Genomic DNA, 22552 nt, shown 5'->3' on the forward strand with positions numbered 1-22552 from the left:
AGAGCAGGATCCTGAAGACAGGAGCTGATTTTGAGGCCGTGGTGGGGTGCTGCTTTACTGACTTGCTTGCCTTGGCTTCCTTGGCCTGCTTCCTTATAGAACCCAGGACCACCATCCTCCGGGCTGGGTCCTCCCCCAGTGATTGCTAAGTGAGAAAATACTTTACAGCTGGATCTCTTGGAGACATTTCCTCACCTGAGGCTCCTTCCTCTCTGATGACTCTAGCTTGTGTCCAGTTGACACACCAAACCAGCCTGTACAAGGAAGTTTCAAGAACTCCCACAGTCAGGGTGAAGGGGGCTGGCTCCACAATCATAAGAAACAGATTTTGGGCCCTAGCACACACCAAACCAAGTGTACCCACAAAGATCCTTAGAGCTTGCTAGCTTCCAGCCTAACCCAAGAAGATGTGAGCCCCAGGTTCAGGGAAAGACCTGGTCTCAAGCAATAATAAGTGGAGAGTGACAGAAGAGGAAATCCCCTGCCCCATTTTGGCTTCTAGGTATGCACAGCCAAACACAAGCATTCATATACACATATAAGTAAGTAAACAAAACATAGACAAATAATAAACAAAAATTTAAAAGAATACAGCCAATCAGCCTAGTAGGATAAGGACTGTAGGATGGCTCCATGGAGGTTAGCAGTGACCTTAGCAAGAACAGGGTCAAGGGAACAGTGAGGCAGAAGCCAGTTGGGGGTAACCTGGAAATAGGAGACACTATATTGTTTGGGAACAGAAGGGGGGGGGTTGTAGCCAGGAAGCCAAAGGTTTTTTTTTTGTTGTTGTTGTTGTTGGTTTTTTTTTTTTTTTTTTTTTTTTTTGTGTGTGTGTGTGTGTGTGTGTGTGTGACCCTGGGTTCCAGGTGAGTGTGGTTTAAAAGCTGAAACTTTGGCTTCCACTGTGATGGGAATGAGAAATAGCCCATCACTCAGATATTTGAATATTTGGTCCCCAGTTGGTAGCACTGTTTGGGGGAGGTTTAGGTGGCACAACTTTGCTGTAGGAAGTCCATGACTGGGGTGGTGGGGGTGGGGTCAGGTTTTCAGATAAAAGCTCCGCACCGTTTCCAGTTTGCTCTGCCTCACGCTTGCAGTTCCAGATGAGCTCTCCGCTTCCCACCTACCGTTGGTAGCCATGCCGCCTGTCCTCCATCGTGGACTCACTCTTATCCCCCTGGAATCGTAAGCCCAAATGAACTCTTCCTTCTCTGAGTTGCCTTGGCCCCAGCGCTTTATCCCAGGAACAGAAGCACAGCCAAGAGAGCTTCATAAATCCAGTGTGAGAATCCTGACCAGATTCATGGCTCTCTTTTAAAAATGGCTGAACAGACAGATGCTCCAGTGGGTCCGATGGGGTACCAGGGATGGTTGCAATGTCAATTAGACTGCAATAAACGCAGGGCCAAAGAACTCACTGCTCTAAAACATCATGTTGACATACAAGTACCTTATTTTACTTAGCTTCTCTCCTTATCGCCAAACAGGTTTCTAATGCTATAAATGCCACCACCACAGAGGCTTTTGCTTGGGGTTTTCTTCTTTCAAGTTGCTTCCTTGGATTCTATGCCTGGAATTAGCGATTTAAACAAACTGAATATATTTATTACTTTTGAAATGTACTGCCAAATTGCCTTCCAAAGAGGTTGTGCTAATTGGCATCAGCAACACTGGGTGTTAGCATAACTTATTATCGCTTTAATGTGTATTTATTTCATAACTAGTGAGGTTGAACATATTTCCATATTTATAGCTACTCTCCTGAATCTGCTCTGAGAGCGTATGCTTTTGACCACTTGCTTTTGGGTATCTTAACATGCTTCTTTTTCTTTTTTCCTAGCTTTATTATTTTGAGAGATTTTGGCTATGGTGAGTACTTTGCAGAGGTTTATGCTTTAGTTAAATCTTTTTCCCCTCTTGTACGGTGTTTTTGTTGTTGTTGGTTTTTGTTTTTGTTTTTCTAGTGTTGGGGTTAAAGCCAGGGACTCACATGTGCTAGGCAATCCCTCTACTGCTGAGCAATACCTCCAGCCTAAGGTTGTTTTTAGAGTAAACTGATTGTATGAATATTTTTCTTTTCTCATTACATACTTCAGAGCTAAGGAAATTATCATACCTTCCAAATTATGTTATGTTTGACTCCCTTTTCTGAGGTATTTTTATGTAATTACTTAATTATACTAGATTTTCTTTATATTTTTAAAAGATTTTATTTTTAATTTACATGTACATATGTGTGAGAGTGAGTATATGCCGTGTGTGTGTGTGTGTGTGTGTGTGTGTGTGTGTGTGCCCCCGTGTGCACATGTGCGTGCTCATGCGTGCCCATGGAGGCCAGAAGAGGGTGTCAGATCCCCTCAGAGTGGAGTTGCAGGTGGTTATAAGCCACTCAATGTAGGCGTTGTTGAGGAGTTCTGGTCCTTTGGAAGAGCACCAAGTGTTCTCAACTGCTGAACCATCTCACCAGCTCTGAATTCTACTTTTACATTCAACAAGAATTGTGAAATAAATATCTTCATAGTTTGCAAGTTATTGTTTTTTAAATAAAATTCTTCTAGTTCTCCTTGTTTTATAACATCTGATCTTCAAAATTCTTATATTCATTTCTGAGTTCTATTCTATGGGTCTGTATCACTATTTTAAACACAGAACAGACTGAGAATTGCTGTTGATATCCATCCAACACTGTAGACGTTCGGCACAAACATACAATGTATTTGTGCGATAATGTATGTGTTTGCAATCAATTGGCAGCACTCATGTCTAAGTGAACTTTAAAATACGTATATATATGTATATATATATACATACATATATATTAGATATTCTAAATCAGCTCCTATTATACTAGATAAATACAATATTGTTTTTAAGAAAACCTCTACTCATTTCACAATGTAGAAAAATAAGTTGTAGAAGGAACTTTTCCTAAGAAACATGGGATGTTTATGGATACACATAGATGTTTTTCCTACCTTCCGAACAGGTATCTTCTACATGTTTATTTACACTTACATTTTCAGTTGATAAGGTTTTACTATGACAAATTAGATATAGGTTCGGTAGGCCACTGTCATGCTTCCTAATTACTATCAGAAAAAACATAGCTGAGGCAAACTATTGCAAAGACCCTCTCCCCCCCAAAACCCTACTTTCTGTAGCTGTCTCCAACAAGTAACAACGCTTAGTAAAAGTGATGTTTAAAAACAGGGAATGCCCATTGCCTCTGAACTCCGTCCCTGAATATTCCTATTGCTTTTATAAGTGGGATTTTTTTTTTTCTTAAAGAATGGAGGTTGAAAATTTGTTTGCCCAACACACTGTATGATTGTTGATATTTGAATATCAACATCTGTACTTAGATGTAATCATTGACATAATTTTTTTTGAGATTTTTGAATTTGGGAGACGCTGTGGATCAGACCAGGACCTTGCTCATGCTAAGTGTGTGCTCTCCTACGCAGTGATATCCTGGAATTCTGGAAGTTTTTTAAATGAATATACTTAGAATATATGCAACAACTTGGGATTGGCAAATGGTGACATTTTTCTGCATTTCAAATCATTTCTATTGCTTGCTTCTGTTATGACTGGACAGCGTTAGTGCTGGTAAAGTCTCTTCTTCCACCTCTGAATTGTGCAAGAGTCTCTCTGCCATCTCCCCTTTAGGAACCAGGTTGTGTTGTGGAAAGTGCTTTCTATTCCCCTATCTGTCCTAATTTTATTGGTAAACCATTTTCACTTAACACTGTTTACTCTGTTGTTCTTGTTTATGGCAATGTGTGAGGCAATAATGGGACCATGTCTGCAGGATGACACAGGTTTGGGTTTTACTGCCTTCCTTCTCCATTCCACTAGCCATTCAACTGGGATAGCCATGCTCACAACCATGTATGAGTCCCTAATCCCTTCATACTGCTCTCCATGCTTGTGATGGCTAATCTTGGTTGTCAACCTGACTACATCTGGAATCAACTAAAAACCCAAGCAGCTGGGCACACCTGTGAGGATTTCCTGGATTGAATTTGAGGTCAGAGGACCCATTTTAAGTCTGAGTCACACCTTTTGGTGGCAGTCAACAGAAAGGGACTTAGAAGAAAGAAGCTCCTGCTTTTTGCCTGTTCGTTCTCACTCTTGCTGGCAAGTTCATCTACCCTGTTGCTGAGACATTCCTTCACTTTGGTTACTAGAGCCCACTTCTTTGGGATTCCAAGGTAGACTGAAGAACAGGAGGTCTCTAGAATTTACCTGGGACTCCAGAACCAGATTGGGAAGGCAAAGACATTCAGTCTCATGTATTGAACAACTACCAGATCCTTGGCCTTTTTTGTTGGGAGACTACTCAGCCCACAGCCTGTAATGTTAAGCCATTCTCATAAATCACATTTTAATACACATATATGTATACACATATATATTCATTATACACATACAACTCCTCTCTCCTTCCTGCTCTCCCTCCCTCTAAATTATGTTTCTTTAGAGAACCCTAACACAATGCTCACGTAATCACCTGGAGACACATGTGCACAAACAGGAAATTTCTGTTCAATAGCAGACCTCATTCTGCCTCTTGCTCTTTTCGCTAAACAAAAACCTCAGAGAAATCCCTCCTAGACGAACAGCGGCCGCTCTAATTAACTCTTTTAATTATGTATTCCTCTGTGAAGATGAAGATATCCTATTCTCCGACTGTTTTGTGTGAAGAAATAATGCCTATGAACAAAGGTTCTGTAATTTATGAGTCTCTTTTCTGTACCTGCAAAGGTATAAGAATGTTACCAGGCATATGACGGAGCAGCTAGCAAATGGTCTTTGACCTTAACTAATAGATGGATTTGGGGACAACCACAGACTGCCATCTCTTTAGGTAAGGGTCAGGTAATGTTGAAACCATGACCCCAGCTTTCAGGTAAGTCATAGATGGCTGGCCATGGAGTAAGAAATATTTTGAAATAACATGATCAAGAGGAGTCAGGTAGGGTAATGTGTCTAGGTAGAAAAGCAGAGAGGGAGTGAAATAGAGGGGGAGAGGAGAAGAAAGAAAGGAGAAGAGAGAGAGGGAAGGAGGGATTTCTTCTTACCAATACTCCTAAAAGAATCAATCCAGAGCCAGGAAGGATAGCTCAGTGGTAGAGCACTTGCCGATGGCATGCCTAACTAAGGTCTGGGTTCACTCACTGATACTGTCTGATGGGGAGGAGGATGAGTCCAGAGATAGTTTTAAAGAATAGCCTAAGGGAGATTAGCAAATTATTGGGCAGATAAGATGGCTCAGCAGGTAAAGGCACTTGAGGTCAAGTCTGATGACCTGAGTTAGATCCCCCCAGGACCCTCGTGGTGCAAGGGAATCAACTTCACTAGCGTTCTGACTACATCCATGCACAAGCATACACGAAATAACGAAATGTAATTTTTTTTTAAAAAAGTAACTAAATTCTTATCTCTAATTTGTGACAGTGATGTAATGACTGTGTGGGGAGACTCTGCTCGGCCCTGTGGTGAGCCACAGTGGGGACTCGGGGTGGTGGGGAAAGAACTAGTGGTTATTTGTGTGCAAGCCTTTTGGCTTTGTTTTGTTTGAGACAGGGCCTCAACTATGGCCTGAAACTTGCTGTGGAAACCACGCTGGTCTCAAATTCACAGAGATCCTCCTGCCTCCCCATCTTGAGAGTTGAGATTTACAGGTGTGATCTACTACTTGGTCTAAGCATGTTTTGAAATGTTCCAGATGACATGTAAATGCTGATTTGGTTCTATCACCCCTTGATCAGTAAGCTAATTTTATTTATTTATTTATTTATTTATTTATTTATTTATTTATTTATTTATGGTTTTTTGAGACAGGGTTTCTCTGTGTAGCTTTGCGCCTTTCCTGGATCTCGCTTGGTAGACCAGGCTGGCCTCGAACTTAGAGAGATCCGCCTGGCTCTGCCTCCCGAGTGCTGGGATTAAAGGCGTGTGCCACCACTGCCCAGCGGTGAGCTAATTTTATAAGCAGCAGCACTTACAAGCTACTTTTTCCCCCCTAGGACACAGAGGAAAAGTGTTACCCTTAAGGGTTCTTTTAATGACAAAGGAAAAATACTTTACATAATCCTAACCACTTAGCATCCTGAGGATATCAAAACTTCCTAATACTTTCTGCCTACTACTTAGCATCAAAGTCAGCTGGCTTATCAAACCAACCAGAGAAAAATTTGGCTATCCCTGGGTACGGATGGCTGAACTTCATTTACCCTGAATGTGACCCCCCTGGCACGGAGCTGGCAGGCATGTGTCTGAAGTTTTGGAGATGAGCCTCATTCCAGAAGCCAGCAGAAAGTGACAATAGCAAGCAACTTTCAGTGCGTGAGTTCTGATCGGTCATGGCTTGAAAGCTTGATCCTTTTATTATTTATCACTCATTAAATGCTCTGGCTTTCCTTTATTAAATGTTAAATCATCTTAAGTGGCATGGTCCTTGCTATTTGAAATGGCAAAGTGAGAAGAGAAACGGGCCCATTTCCTTGTTAACGTGGCATTCAAATAAAACACAGTGAGTATAACAGGCAGGTCAACTGGGGCTCTGTACAATTGCTCATCACACAAGAGCTCTGATGAGGGAGAAAAGGTCTCCTCACAGAACTGTGCAAGGAATTCTAGTGCCCTCAGGGCAGGGCAGGAGTGTATCCGGGAGAGCTCTGTTCCTTCTCTCACGCCAAGTCAAGAGCTTCCTAAGGGAGCCATCCACTTTGGTATACCCTACTGTTTCAATCCACGTGTGCAAACAGGTGTTCAAGGATTGAACAAAGCGGTGCACAGACCGGTTGATCAAAACACAACCCCACAGTGAGCCACATTGCAGGGACCTGCTTAAACACAAGTCTGAACTTATTTGTCTCTATTTTCAAAATCAAGGTATATTTCCACTACATCCAAAAAATAAAAAAAAAAAAAAAAAAATGCGCCTTTTCTTTGATTTCAACTACTGAAGGTCACCTTTACCTAGCAAGATGACAAACTCCATGAGGGCGGTCTGTGCCTTGACCAGGTTATTACTATATCCTCAGCACCTTGCAGATGGATGGCGCCTGGTAGGCCCTCACCATTCACCAACAGAATGAATGGACTCCTGCCACTAAACCTATTTCATTGTTAAAAGATTTTCCTTATACCCATAAGGAAGCTGTGCCAATATGAAGACAATATCATAAAAAGAAATAAAAACATTTCCTCTTACCCGCTCTCTGAGGTTTCGGATTATCTGAATCTTAGGGCATTTTTTAGGTCCAGATGAAATATCCAGCCAGTTTTCAATGCTCCCTGCATGTGTGCAATCTCCCCGAAAAGTGCACCTAAAAATCAACAAAACAGAAATCACCAGTTGATAAATTGGCAGCCATCCACATACACATTAATCACAACTTTCCTACAATCAGCTTCAGCACAAAACAGTTTGGGCTGTTGATTTTGGATGAGAATAGGAATATGATATTAAAATCAGGATAAGCAATGAAGAAATAGCAGAGATGTGTGCGTCTGTATTTCATCAGGTCCAGGAGCAGAGGACAAATGTTGACAATATGTTGAACTTAGACTCCCGAGCTATCTCTCAAGATGACATCACCAAATACAGCCGTCCAAATCGAATCTTCTCATGGATTCAAAATCAAAGAGTTCCTGTGGGGAAATTCCTCCTAAGAACAGTCCAGAAAAGGTTTATATTTTGTATACATTTTAGGTTTGCAATGCATTGCCAGAATACCAACCTAGGGAGTGATTCATTTTGTGTTAAAAAAAAATAATAAAGCTACTGTTTTGTGCTTTGCAACATGATGATTAAATGAAAATATTTCAAGGGCAGAGTCTGCCCAAGAATATAATAAGACATTCCTTAACCATCTGCTTCAGAACATTTATTTAGACAGATACCAAATTATATCAAAAGATACGAGTAAAACATTTTGCAAGGCCACTTTCCCAGGTCAGCCAGCTCAGAGGATGCCCCAAATAAATCTTAGGTTGTGGCCAGGGCCATGTACTCTGATAAACAGATGCTCTCAAACTGTGAGCACTGGCTTCCTTGATGTGTTGGTCACGCGAGGTCCCATCAACTTACCAGATGGGCCAACGAGAATGAACACCAAGACCCACATTACCTTCAAATGCTCCGCCCCATGCACACTTTGCATGAGTAACATGGAGTAGTAGCTTGATATACCACACCCCTGTTAGGCAGAGACTAGAATGAAGGTGAGGGTGATCGCACACCCTTGAGTTTTAAAAAGAACACTAAAAACCCATGATTCACAGGATCCCCACACATCTAAGTGGCGACTGTAATCACTCGGAACAGGGGAGCAGTGCCGTTATGAATGGACCCAAACAATACATCTGACTTCAAAAGACGTTATTTCTCCTTCCTCTTCTGTCCCTTTTTGATTCTTAACAATTCAGGCCTCGCGGCTTCTCTGTGATTCTGCGCTCATTTGAATATGACACATAGAATAGGAAGTTGGTGAGTTTCACTAACCACCAGCCCCAACAACTCTTGCTACCCACCAAGAAACTGGGCTCCCTAGGAGCCTGACTCCCCCTATATCTGTATCAGTCCTCCAACTTCATAACCAAAGGGGTTTTCAGAAGCGATTCTCCAAGGCCGTAAATCTACCTGACCCATGGTGGCTCACTCGTCCGTCACGGACGTTAAGTTCACATTAAACCTCTCAATGTCAGGAGTTTGCCAGCACTGCGGCTCTGAGCACAGAGAATGACGAGGCTGGTTCCTTATTTATATCTGAAAAAGAAGATGACTGTCAAAAAACCCCCTGCCTCTTCTGGGCCCTCTGCTTTGTATCCGGGCACTTCCTCCGCCTAGATGAAAGGAGGGGGAGAGAAATTAAGCCGATTCTACAGACACTGGAGTACAAATATTTTTGCAGGCTCTTAATGCTGCCTGGAAGTCAAGGCCTAAGGCTGCCAAAAAAACAAGTGTAAAATATTTCATACAAATAGTGCTACAATTTGCCAATTTGTAGGCAGAAAAAAAACCCAGCCATGCTGCGGAGTTATCACTCCTTCTCTGAACTACAGCATTTCTTGTCGGAACCACACATTTTGGTATTTAATCATATGCTGCCTTGGATTTACAACTTAACTGTTTCATATGCCCATGCCGTTTCTCCCCAAAAAAGCACTAAGCCCCTCGAAGGATAGGCGAGTGTCTTGATGTTTCTTTAGCAAATCCCTCGGCGTCTGCCAGCGTGAGATGCAAATGCTAGGGTTTCGATAAATATTTTTGAATGGATGGATGAAATATGAAATCTCTATAGGTCTCTTCTACAGGTGATTTTTCTTTCTGGAGCTATAATTTATGTTCAATTCCTCTTTCTGGCAAAGACACTATTTTTCACATAAACCAAAAGTTTGGAGCCGGAGATCAACTTAGGAGTTAAGGTTAGTTTATTTTTTGAAAAAGAAAATGAGACTATATATATATATATGAAATGGGCTGTTCATTTTCTATTCCTCAAGAAACAAAACCTAGCCATGTTGTGCATCTAAACATAAATTCTTTGTTTATGCAAGAAAGCCATCTCTGAAATTTTTTTAACCCCCATTCCTTGCCCTGCACTGGTTAAAAAAAAAATAAAATGAAAAAATAAAAAGTAAACCACAACACCAAGAATATATAACCAGATGGCCAACCAATAACAGTCTCTTATTACTTCTCAAATATTGCAGATTGTAAAAATCTTCCCGACAGCACATTACCCACACATTCACATTTCTCAAGGAGGGAGAGCAGAGCTTAGAGCTCCCACATTTTAGCAAATAAAACCAGGGGCTTTGAGACGATTCATTTTGAAAATTAGTCTTATTCTTATGGATCAATCAAGGAAATGGCCGGGCCAAATGAAGAAATCCTCAAGCCATTGCCTGACCGACATGACAATACCATTGTCAGCCATGACATAGGATGAGATTCAATTCCTAGTGACTTTCACTCCTCTTGATGGGCAGACTCTCCTCCCTCTCCCACAGGGTTTCATGGAGATCAGAGTGGCCTCAAAATCACAATGTAGGAGGCCAAAGATGACCCCAAATGTCGGATCTTCCTTCCTCCATCTCCCAAGCGCTAGAATTACAAGCAAGCAGTCTACTAGCTACATCCCTAGATCTTTTAATTGGCTCCACTTCCATTTTGCCAGGCCATGGATAGGAGGAAAACTGGAACTGCCTCAGCAGGAGTGTGTCCTGGAGAAAACGGCAGGGTGTGTATATCCTCTTTGCTTATGCTTACATATGCTACCCCTCTTCTGAGGATCTGCCTTAGTCGACTTTCACAGAATGCCCAGACCTGTATACTTATAAAGAAGAGAGATTTATTTCTTAAGAAGCTTGGGATAGCCGAGACTGGGAATCTTGACTGTGGCAAGGTGCTTCTGGCTGTGTCATCCCATGGAAGAAGGCAGAAGAGTAAGAGACTGTAAGAAGAGACACCGTCTCCAGCCTTTCCTTTCAGAGTGGCTGTAAGTGTCTGAGTGTGGAGCCCTTTAGCCCTAACTGCTTCCCACTGATCTCCAACCTCACCCCTCAACACTGCTCCACCAGGGTATAAGTTTCCAGCATGCTTTTGAGGAGAACACACTCAAGCCATAGCATGCCACATCTGTCCCTAAAACTTCACATGAAAAATACATTCATTCTGTCATATAGACTCCCAAGACTTAACTGGTCCAATACCAACTCAAAAATCTAGACTCTCACTTAAAGCAATACCCTAGGTATGATACATACATCATGAGACAAATTCCTCTTCAGCTGTGAGATGTTAAATATGATGTGTGAATTCAAAATACAATGATGTGACAGATAGGCAGACATTCCCATTCCAGAAGAAGAATTAAGCACAAAGAAAAACACGTAACTGGTTCCATGTAAGTCTACAACGCAACAACATAGAGAGTGTTAAATCTTCACACTCCAGAATACTCTTTCAGTACATGTCCCACATCCTGGCACAGGGTCTCCAAGCTCTTAGGCTGCTCTGCCTCGAAGGTTAGGATTGGTTTAGTCCACCTAGCAGCTCTCGTAAGTGGAGGTCTTACACCTGTAGCTGAAGAGGTTTAGTTAGCAGTGGTATAATTCTGAGGTCTCAGAAACTGCTCTATTCCCATGCCTTGACTTTCTAGGCACTGCTGTAGTAGAGACTCTCTAGGCACTCTGTCCTTGTCCCTGTAAGTTTCTGCACAAGCTCCTAGGCTGCCTATGATATTAAGATGGGGGCCATCATAGCCTCCTAGCTCATGAACTCTGCATAGCTATAAAACTAGTACCAAGTAGATGCTATGATGGGTCTAGGGACATGTATCTTCCCTCCAGAATGCCAGTCCACGCTGTATCTAGGCCCACCTGAGCCACAGCTGGGATGGCCAAGGCTCACTGTACCAGAATACAAGGAGCAGAATCCCAAAGTTGCTCTGCAAATGAGTGCTGGGGACCTTAGTGCACTTCTCTGGAAGCTTCGTCCTGAAGAATCCAACCTACTTTGAAGAAATGTCTCTGAGGTCATTCACCTGCTATCTTGATAACTGGAACCTGGCTGCCTTTCATCTATGGTAATTTCTAATAAATAATCCTTGGTCACATCCCTAATTTCATCTTCTAAAAATGCCTCTTTTGTTCTTTATCTGGCCAGCTGAGAATTTCCCAAAACTTTCTCCTCCTTCCTGTTTAATGACAAACTCTATATTTAAACTATTTTTATTCTTTCACACCTTTACTACATGCAATAAAAAGTAATCCCACATCTCCTTCAATATTTAGCTTAGAAATTCTTCCACCAGAGACCTTAGCTCCGTCTTCCACAAAGTCCCAGGACACGGGCACAGTTCCACCAACCTCTTTGCAGCTGTTTAACAAGGACAGTGTGGTGTCCCCCCCCGCCCCAGACTCATGTGTCTGAACACATGGTCCCCAGTTTGGAGGAAGAGCCTTGCCGGAGGAAGTTTATCATGAGGGGAATGATGTGAGGGTCTATAGCCTAGCCCCCTTCTTGTTCATGCCTGCCTTCCTGTGTGCCGACAAAATGTGATCAGCCAGCTTCTCGCACCTGCCACCATGTCATGCTTCCCAACCATGATGGACTCTCTCACCCTGGAACCATAAGCTAAAATAAATTCTTTGTGTCTCCAGTTGCTTTTGGTCATGTGTTTTAGCACAACAGCAGAAAAGAAACAGACATGGACAGCCTCTATTCCCATTTCAAAGTCCTTGTTCCTCACTCCCACCTGAGACCTCGTCAGAAGGCCTTCGCCATCCATATTTCTACAAATATTTTGATCATGACCTTGGATGTAATCTCTAAGAAGTCCTGGGCCTTCTCCACACTGCTGATCTTTACAATCTCATCAGAATCATCCTTACTGAGCTGGAGAAATGGCTGATCAAGGAAACACAGTTGCTGGTCCTGCAGAGGACCTGGGTTCAGTTCAAGCACCCACATTGAGGAGTTCCCATCTGCCCATAATTCCAATTTCTGGGCATCCAGCTCCTTCTTTTGGCCTCTGTGGGCACCAGACATGCCCACAATGCAGATACATGCACAGACATGTAGGCTCTAACATAATCTTAAAATAAAAATGAATATTCTTTTAAAAAGGAATTACCCTTCACCCTGCATTGAGGCCTCTCCAAGGCTGCTGCCCCAGATTCTTCCAGATTCTATCCAGGAGTTGTTAGTTCCCAGCCAGTCCCACACGGTCAGGTATTGATTATATCATCAGCCCTGCTTCTCAGGACCAATTATGGGTCTAAGTCCATTCTGTCTACTTAGAACAGGATAGTGCAGACTGAGTAATTTGTGAAGAACAAATTATTTTTTTTCTTATAGTTCTAGAAGTCTAAAGTTGAAGAGTCCAGATATGGCAAAGATGTTTTTGATGTATTGCCCTATGGTGGTAAGAAAAAGGCAAGAGCAAGAGACAGAACTCACAGCCTCATGCCTGTTCATAATTGGATTAATCTATTCCTGACTACAGCCTGACTACAGCGCCTTCATGACATAAATACCTCCCTTCAAGCCCCACCCCAACAGGCCCCACCCACAACAGGCCCCACCCACAACAAGGCCCCACCTCCCAACTCCGTTTACAACACACACACTTTGCAGAGGACATGTTTAAACCACCATAGGATCAGTCTGAAAGCCGTAAGATCTCAATCACTATCTGTGATGGTCGGCTTTAGTGGCAACTTGTCACAAAATAGTGTCATCTGAGCAAACAGCCTCACCAGCGGACTTGTCCTGATTGCCTTGATTGATCGGGGAAGGTCCACCCCAAATGTGGGCGGCATCTCCTGGTAGCAGTACTCTCTTGGCCTTCCCTCTTGCCTCTTCTTAATTCACCAGCTGCTGCCGCTGGCAGTGAGTGATTCCTTCCTTGACATCAGAACCAGCATTTCCAGGCTGCTGTCGTTGACTGGGGACTAGCAGCTCTCTACGAACCTTCCAAGTTTTTGGCACCAGACAGAGACTGCTGAGGTACCTAGCCTTGTAGACTAGCTAACTACTGGGTTCTCAGCCTCCCCACTGTGAGAAGGCCATTGTGGGATTACTCTAGCAACTGAGACACCCAGCCACAAGGACCAAGCAACTACCAAGCAACTACCAGGTTCTCAGATGGGAGACAGCAGTTCTTACTGTTTCAGTGAAACTGATTTAATATGCATATACATACATATCTATGTGTGTGTACATACATATTTTATACATATTATACACACACACACACACACACACACACACACACACACACACACACACACACACACACACACACACACACACACACACACACATATGCTTTTTTCCTATAGAAAACCCTGGCTAAAACAGTTTTACTTTATTTTGTTCCTATTCCTAATTAGATCTCATGTCTACATGATAAAGTCAATAAGTAGATACAAAACTATTTGAAAATTAGAAAAGGCTGTCCAAATGAGAAGAAAGGATTTCCTGAAGAAAAGGAAGTTAATTTAATTTTTTTTTTTTTTTAAAAAAAGCTTTCCTTAGGTGAAAAACTCTGTGGTGATAATTAGTGCATGCAACTATTTAAGAAACCTGTTCTCAGTTTACTATAAATGTGTCATAGAGCTCAATTTGTTCAAAATAATAATAGATGTTAATACCACCACTTGAATATATAAGAAAACGGACCACCTCCCCCATCTGTAACCCAGAAAACATGTTCCAAATCTACACAGCCCCTAAGAGGCAAACAGGGGGCTTCCAGACACTTCCACTAAGCTTGTTTGAAATGCAGAAAGCACTCTGATATAGTGAGTTTGCTTCCTAAGCTAATAGAAATTTGTGTAGTCTATAAGATCCCTGGCTGGGTGGTGGTGGTGCACACCATTGATCCCAGCACTCAGGAGGCAGAGGCAGGCAGATCTCTGTGAGTTCGAGGTCAGCCTGGTTTACAGAGCTAGTCCAAGACAGGCTCCAAAGCTACAGAGAAACCCTGTCTCAAAATATTAAAAAAAAATAAAAAATCCCTGAAAAACTATCCCACCCAAGCATGGAGGCAACAGTACTTGTGCTGGGCACTGTTCTAGGTTTACAGTTAGTTCTCACACACCTCCTTCTATGCCAGTGGTTCTCAACCTTCTGAAGGCTGCAGCCCTTTAATACAGTTCCTTGTGTGGTGGTGACTCCCAACCATAAAATTATTTGCATTGCTACTTCATAACTGTAATTTTGCTACTGTTAACGAATCATAAGGTAAACATCTGTGTTTTCCGATGGTCTTAGGTGACCCCTGTGAAAGGGTCATTTGACCTCCAAAGGGGTCGCAACCCACAGGTTGAGAACCATGGTTCTACAGGGACAAAGTAGGTTCATAGGCACGCAGGGTCACTCATTGTCGCAAGGCTGCCAAGTGGCAGGAGTCTGAGCTTAGAACTGCACACTTGGTCTCCTACTTGCATGGCTTCCTAGGATTTTGGCCACCATTTTCTAAAAGTGCACAGGGTAAGGCCTCTCCGAGGACCTTCGAGTTTCCTGGGGGCTCAGCAGAACTTAGAAAGTGTGGCTCGGCTGAGGGCAAGACAGGGAAGTGGGGCCCAGGTACCAGAGAACACAGAGGGGGAGGCAGTCTTCAGGATGAAAAGCAGAATGAGGTTTTGGGAGAGAAATACTTTACTGGGGGATTTAAGAGGCCTTGGATTTTTAGCACCAGGGCATCCAGTTCTGCTAACGGTTAAAGTCCCTGGTGGACTTAGCCTTAAACACCTATTGTGCTCCAAAAAGAGCTTGCAAATCATCTGTTTATAATATATAATATATTTCCTCCATAGAAATAATATTATAAGCAGTGATTAGGTTTCCAGGTTAGGCCACAAAACCTATTTACCCATAATGTAGCCTTGATATTATATATCTGTAATAAAAGAATAGCAGAGAACAGGGAGGCTGCAGCCATTTGAATTATACAGCAGTTTTTCTTCTCCTTTACTTATTTGTGTTTCTGCTCAGTTGGTAGTCTGGGAATGGTGCCCAACTGGATTGACTTTTAAATTTATTATTATTGTATTGTATTTGTATAGCATTTCTATATTTTAAAATGGGCACGGTTTAAATTATTAATTGTTTTCATGCCAAACACAATGGACAGGAAGACCCACTTCTGAAAACCTGAAACCTGAAGTTTCCAGGTAGGTGAAGTGCCCATATACTGGGCTGGGATGGGGGAGGGGGCAAACCTTGAGCATCTGATTCTATTAGGCTACAATCTCTCAGTAAAAATTTACCACTTACTCAACCTTGAAATAGAAACTCTGAGCTCAGAAATATAACTCCTACTTCCTGCCACTAGAATTTCATCAGCATCCTCTAATCTAATTGTTCACCAAGAGCAGACAGTCCCCAAAGGAATCTGATAACTAAATATCAGGTAATTGGCTTGAATGTGGGGTGAGTGTGACCTGTGCCAAAGATCCTATACTGATAAAATATCAGGAACCTTTTAACAAGCCAACGATCCAGCTTATTCTCTCCTCTCACATAGGCAACTGCATCTTCAAGGGGGGATGCTTTTTCTCCAAGAGCATCCCAAGGTCCCTTGCTAAGTGATTTGCAACAGAGGTCTACATCTTTAGGAGGGTAGGGAGCACAACAGAGGGACCAGGTGGTCTCCAGAGTCGGGTGACATTCATTACAGCTGCCAGTTCATAAGAAGGAGTCAGACTCGGTTAAATGAAAGAGACTAGGAAGTCACTGTGACAAACTAAACTCTGAATTAAAGGCTCCTAGAGTCAGGAAGGGGGAATGCCAAAATACAAGACCAAAATAACTTGCTAAGAAAGCTGAAAAATTGGATCTTCATCACTGGATCTGAAAGTCAGTCTACAAGAGAAAACTATACTAATAACATGGGAATCTGGTATATTTTTTTAAAGGCAAAAATATCTAGCATGCCAGGCAATGTCTTTCACATGATTTCATTCATTTATTCTTCACACACACACACACACACACACACACACACAAAAAAAAAAAAAATCCTACAAAGTAGCTATCGTGATTGTCCCTGATTACCAGACTAGGGGTAGTGAGGCTTTACAAGACTCTCCATTACTTTCCTAAAGCACAGTTAGTATATGGAGAAACTGAGATACTGGATTAAGCAGGATGGCATTACAAGACCATGCTCTCATCTACTATTCTGTGTTGACACTCACAACAGCTAACACACTAGCTAACTAAGGAGTCTTCTCCTTAGACCATTTTGTGCTCCTGGGACAGAATGTCATCAGTGGGAAATATTTTTTATAGCTCCAAAGGCTAGTCAATCCAAGGTCAATGGCTTGTGTCCACAAGAGCCGTCTTGCTACATCATCCTATGGCAGAAGGCAGCAAAATGCAAGAGAAGGTATATGTGCACAAAATAGTAAGGACCCACAATTGCAGCCAGAACCTCTTTTGTACATGAGCCCAGTCATGAGTGTAGAGCTCTCATGAACTAAATATCTCCCGTGAGGTCCCACCTCCCAACACTGTTGTGCCAGGGATTGTTTCCAACACAGGCTTTTGTGGGGGTGGAGTGGGGGGAAGCACATTCAAACTACAGAGTCTTCCTACTGCTATAGATCATGAACTACTTCTAAGACCAGTGGGAAAAAACTCATTAACCTTCATGAAGCAGGCATCATTGTTACCACCTCCATGTAAAACACAAGGAAACTGAGATACAGGAAGGCTAGTTTAGCATGATGTCTAGCAACAGCATCTACACTCTTTCTACTATATCAATTGTTTACTATTTTTATAGTCTTCCACAGTGGGGACATCATAAGTACCAAAAAGATACTATGTTGGTTTTCTCAGGGCATGTACATATAGGAAAATACAGGTTATAGTGAATTTTCAAAGTGAGATGTTAGTGTTTAGGCCAAGAATTTGGGGGAATATGTTACATAAAATTAAACAAGTCTCCTGCTATAAGTCTCTGAGAGTCTCCAATATTCCATTGTGCTTTGTAATTTGCCAAGACAAGGATGAATGACGCACCCAATCTGAACTCTTACTGAGTGGTATCTTGAGTGACTAGAAATTCCAGTTACACACAGAAGGAAGCAATGCCCAACTGTTTTGACTGGGAATTGTGTTGGTTTGAATGAGAATGGCTCCTATCAACTCATATATTTAAATGTTTGTTAGTAGAACTATTTGGGAAGTCTTAGGTGGTGTTGTGACCTTGTCGGAAAAGGTGTGTCATTGGGGGTTGGCTTCAAAGGTTTCAAAAGCACACACTAAGTCCAATCTCTGTCTGTTTCTGGCTGCTGCCTGTGGATCAGAATGTGAAGTTCTCAGCTACTGCTCCAGCACCATGCCTCTCTGCTTCCTGCCATAATGATTATGAACTAGCCCTCTAAAACTGTAAGCCCCCAATTAAGTGCTTTTTTTTAAAAAAGAGTTTCCTTGGCCATGGTGTCCCTTTACAGAAATAGAACAGTGACAAAGACAGCAATAATTCACATGGAAGAGTCAGAAAACTTTGTGCCTCAATTAGCTGAACAAATGCAAAATGCTAGTGACTAGATAGGAATCTGAGTAATAAGGTTGACCAGATGTCCATTTGCATAGCTTCTCTATACTATTTCAGTATCCAGTGTGCTTTCCCCCATACAAAGGCAAGTGTAACACCAGGCTTCTTAGGAGACTCTTACAGCTCTTCCATATCCTAGGAGGAAAGTGTTTTGGGTGTCTCCTTGTGTCTTGAACAGCAGCTATTAAGAGTATTTGTTGACTATCTACTTCCCACACTAATTTTTTTGCTTCTCTGGGGCACAGCCTCGTTCATCTTTGTTTTCCCCAGAATCTAGTCAAGGATCTGGCCCATTGCTAGTGCTCAACAAAGGTTAGCTAAGTTGGAGTAAGAATTAAAATTTAAAGGGACTAAATTCTTGCCCGTGTCTCTATGATACCAGCCTAAGTTGTTTCATTGATTTTTTTGTTCATTAGGTTGGCCTGTTAACTGGCACAGTGGAAAATCAGTCTTTGTCCTGGAACTTGGAGCTGTTTAGCACACATAAAACACATTTGCAGGCTGAAACACTCACACAAAAGGGATTTGTGGCCTTCACTCCATGTGGGTCTTCAGCGAGCCATGGGTATACTAAAAGTTTTCCCTTTTAATTTCCAGTACAGACCTTGTACAGAAGAATGTTCAGAAGGAGTTTAGAAAAACTAGGGAGTGTGGAAATAAAAGTGAGAAAATGATGCCTCTTGGCTCAGGAAGGTCTGGGTTATACCTCTATCTTATACATCCCCTGTGTCACTGGGGGCACTTTTTAGGCTTTTGGGGCACATTTACCCAGCACTGACTAGGTAGCAACAATACTACATCCCTTCCTCTTGAGGGTCATATCGATTCCCATCTCCCCTATCAGAAACAGTGCACACTCCAAATAGCAGACTGAAAATAGCCTATCATTACAAGGAGGCACAAGAGCAAGAACTTAAGACTGGCAGGCAGGTCTTGGGATGCAGAGCTGAACACAAGTGTTTAGACGTGGAGGAGTTGCTAGGAACAGGACAAACATGAGGTCACAGAGACAAGTGAAAGCATTTGAGAAATTTTTCAAAGCCAATCAATACATGCTTATGAAAGTACACGCTGCCTCAGAAAAGGTCATTAAAAAAAAACAAACAAACCTGCATTCCATTAAAACATGCATTTGCTAGAAGGGGTGCTCTTAATGGGGTTTGTTGGAAGTCAGAGCATCACTTAAAGAGATGGTGAGGATAAATACTGGAGTCGGGATGCTGAGGCCTGAGGTCCTCAGTTGCCCACTTCCACTAAACAAACCAAGCAGGCTTCTGGGCAATGTGAGCATAACCACGGCCACCCATCTACAAGGCCAATAGTGGAGCCGTGACTCTCAACACTTAATGCCCCTTTGCCTTCTGCTTCTGTAGTAAGTAGGCTTAGCCCACAGCCCTTCCAGCAGCTAGCAAAAGGGATAAAGAACCCAGGGGACTCAGCATGGCCCCAGACACCATTCTAGTATGGGAAGGTCTCCTGAGCCCTTCCCCAGCATTCGTGATAACCCAGATGCACAGGTTCAGACTGTGCCAGGGTCATTCAGGAATGCCCCACGGCCAGAACGGCATATTCCTCTCTGTCCCCCACTGCTTCCACCCCGCAGACACTTGTCCTACTTGCTTCTCTACAATTAGTCGGCACAATGGGGTCCTCACAGAAGGAGGAGGGGCTACCCCCAAGTCCCATTATTATCATTATCACTGTCATTACAGTGGCACTGGCCCATAGAGAGGTGTGACTGCACAGGCTTCCAGCCTGGGATTTGCACAAGGACACATCTTCAACTGCAAAGGAAGACAGAAGGAAGGGAGATGTTTAATGATCTTCTGTCTCCAGGTGTCTTCCTGGCCATTCTGCTAAATACTATAGAGACATGGAAAGCTGAACGTCCTCTTCCATCCCAGAAAGGCCTTCTAGGACCCAGTTGAAAACTGCTAACCTTGACCTCTTCCTCAATCTGATTTAATCTTGCTCACTTTCTCCTATGTTATTTCCTTGCTGATGTTGAGACCGCCGTCTCCTCCCCAATGACACGCCCACCCATCACCTCAGCATACCATCCTCCTTGGAAATAATCTCTGAAGGGGTAGTCAGTTCAGGAGCTTGAGATGAGATTATACTCGGTGTAGGGTTTGCACTGGCTGGCATCTTGCTAGGAGAAAGGAGAGGGAGATTTGGACGTATACGTGTGTGTAAGAGTTGAGACTGAGACAGCTAGTCTACCATGAGCCAAGGAGCACCAGGAGCCATCAGAAGCTGGGACACACAAGGACAGATCTTGTACTAGAGCCTAGCCCTACTGACACCTTGGTTTCGGACTTTTGTCCTCTGGAAGTACAATAGGTACATTTGTGCTGTTTTAAGCCGCCAAATTTGTGGTGACTTTGGTTATGGTAGCTAAAATCCCTTACTCAGAGGACTTGCATGAAAGTGAAAAATCTGTGCACCTTACTGGGAGGAGTGATGAGAATATCTGATGCTTAGTAGGTTTTCAATATCTCTTGATGAATGTGCAGAATAGTTTCTGCAACTGGAGAGGACCCTGAGTTCTGTTCCCTTTCTCAGTCCACAGGTTATTATGAAATGTCCACGTGAGTATGTGTTCCAGCTTGGCCCTCTTGGAGGGGCACCACGTCCTTCTTTCTCCTCTTTCCTACAATGGTAGACAATGGAATGGCTTGGGAGTTGGAGATAAACCCAGATTTGTATAATCCAAGGCTGGTGAAGAATGGCCTCTAAAGAAGTCTACATCATAATCCACAGGGCCCATGCCTACGTCACTATCATGGCAAACACTTTGCAAATGTGGACTAGTTAGGGATCTTAAGGTAGGGTGGCTTTGCAGTTATCTCTGTGGCCCGATGTTAGCCCAAGGATCAGAGATAGGCATTCAGGACCAGCGGAGTCTGGAGATGATGCACTGTTGGCTTTGAAGGAGGAAAGGCTGACAAGGATTGTGAGCTGCCTTAAGAAGCATGGGAAAGGGAAGGACATGGGTGTTTCTACAACCTCAAGGAGAAGGTCTATCCATATTACAATCCAGGGAAACCCCGTTTCAGAGTCCTCACTTCCAGAGCCACAGTGTAAACATCTCGGGCTCTTGAAGCCACCAAGTACTCCTTACATCAGTAGTTGGAGATCGAAGACAATCCCTGCCTATCTTCTCCTCTATAAAGTAATAGAACTGATCCCTGACTCCTTAGGGTGCCAAGAAGGACAAGTGGGCACAGGGGGGAGTCTCCTGGAGGTCTGTGTTCAAGGCAGGCTCTCTGAGCCAGCTCACTCTGGAGTTAGCAAGCAGGATGCTACAATGGAGCTCATCCATTGTGGCTTCAGAAGAACATGGCTACATGTACTGTACACCATGGACTGTCAAGTTTTGGAACAATGGTACCCTGATGGTCAGGGTTCCCATAGGGCTAACAATTGGCCGAGCGTTCATGAAGAAGTGCCTCTTAGGCAGAGGAGAGGCCTCGAGACAGGAGAACAAGGGAGGCACTAGGAATTGCTCTCAGTCCGCTCTTTACAAACCTTCATTTCTCTCCTGTGTCTAGGTCCCTTCTGCCAGGCCTTCAGTGGCCAGACACAAGCTAGACCCTGAGGGGCTTGCTGTTAGACTGAGCTGAGAAATGATCCATTTCAGAGTCCCACATGCAGTACAGCCCAACAGTGCCTGAAGATTTCAAAACAGCGACTAGGGGTTGCCTGAAGGTCTTCCAGCTGTCATGGTGGGGGAAAAACAGGCAGCAGAATACAGGGGGAGGTTAAATTTGTACAAATAATCAAGGGGGCACCCAGATACCCTGTAATTAGCACGTTGGGGGCTCTGTCTCTATCCTGTGCATGGGGAGCACTAAGGAATTGCCATGAAAGACTGTTCCTGCATGGCCCGTTTTCTGAGGAGGACCCAGACCAGGCCCCACGGTGTGACTGGGCCCAAGAGACAGCCACCAAGCAGATGACCCAGGAAGAGACACAAGGTAAACTCACCTCATAAAATACACGAGGAGGGAGGGGGAGGGAGGTCCAGCTGATGCCTGACTTGATGTAATTCACCTTCTACACTGCCAACATGATAATCTTTGCAAGACATAAATCTTTTAAAGACACAGTCCCCTTTAATGAGCTCTCAGCACATACTAATTAAATCTAAACTCAGAGTCTTCACTTTCTGATCCCACCCAACACTCTTATCCCTTCCAATCCTTCCAATCCTTCCTTCCTTCCTTCCTTCCTAGCCAGTGTCCTAGAGACAAAATCCAACCTGCCACTCCCTAAACAGATCTCAGGCTGAGCTGCTTTTTTGGCATGAAATGCCTCCTACCCCATCTGCCCTTGGTGAAAAATCTATCCATGCTTTCAGGCCCAATTTCAGACTTCCTTCCCTCTACAGCTGAGGGCAATCCCGGCCTCTCCTTGACTTCCCCATATAGCTCACACTACCCCAGCACTTCCCCAGG

At 43.3% G+C, this 22552-nt stretch overlaps 1 protein-coding gene across 1 annotated transcript in view; it reads right to left on the reverse strand.

Annotated features, from left to right (window-relative positions):
* Positions 1-22552, reverse strand: part of Plxnc1 (plexin C1) — a 149946-nt gene that overhangs the window by 82486 nt on the left and 44908 nt on the right. The window contains 1 exon segment of the mRNA XM_036169690.1: positions 7223-7337. Within this exon segment, the coding sequence (XP_036025583.1) occupies positions 7223-7337 (115 nt within the window).

This window comes from Onychomys torridus, chromosome 20 (assembly GCF_903995425.1).
Source record: "Onychomys torridus chromosome 20, mOncTor1.1, whole genome shotgun sequence".
In the NCBI taxonomy this organism is placed as follows: Eukaryota; Metazoa; Chordata; class Mammalia; order Rodentia; family Cricetidae; genus Onychomys; species Onychomys torridus.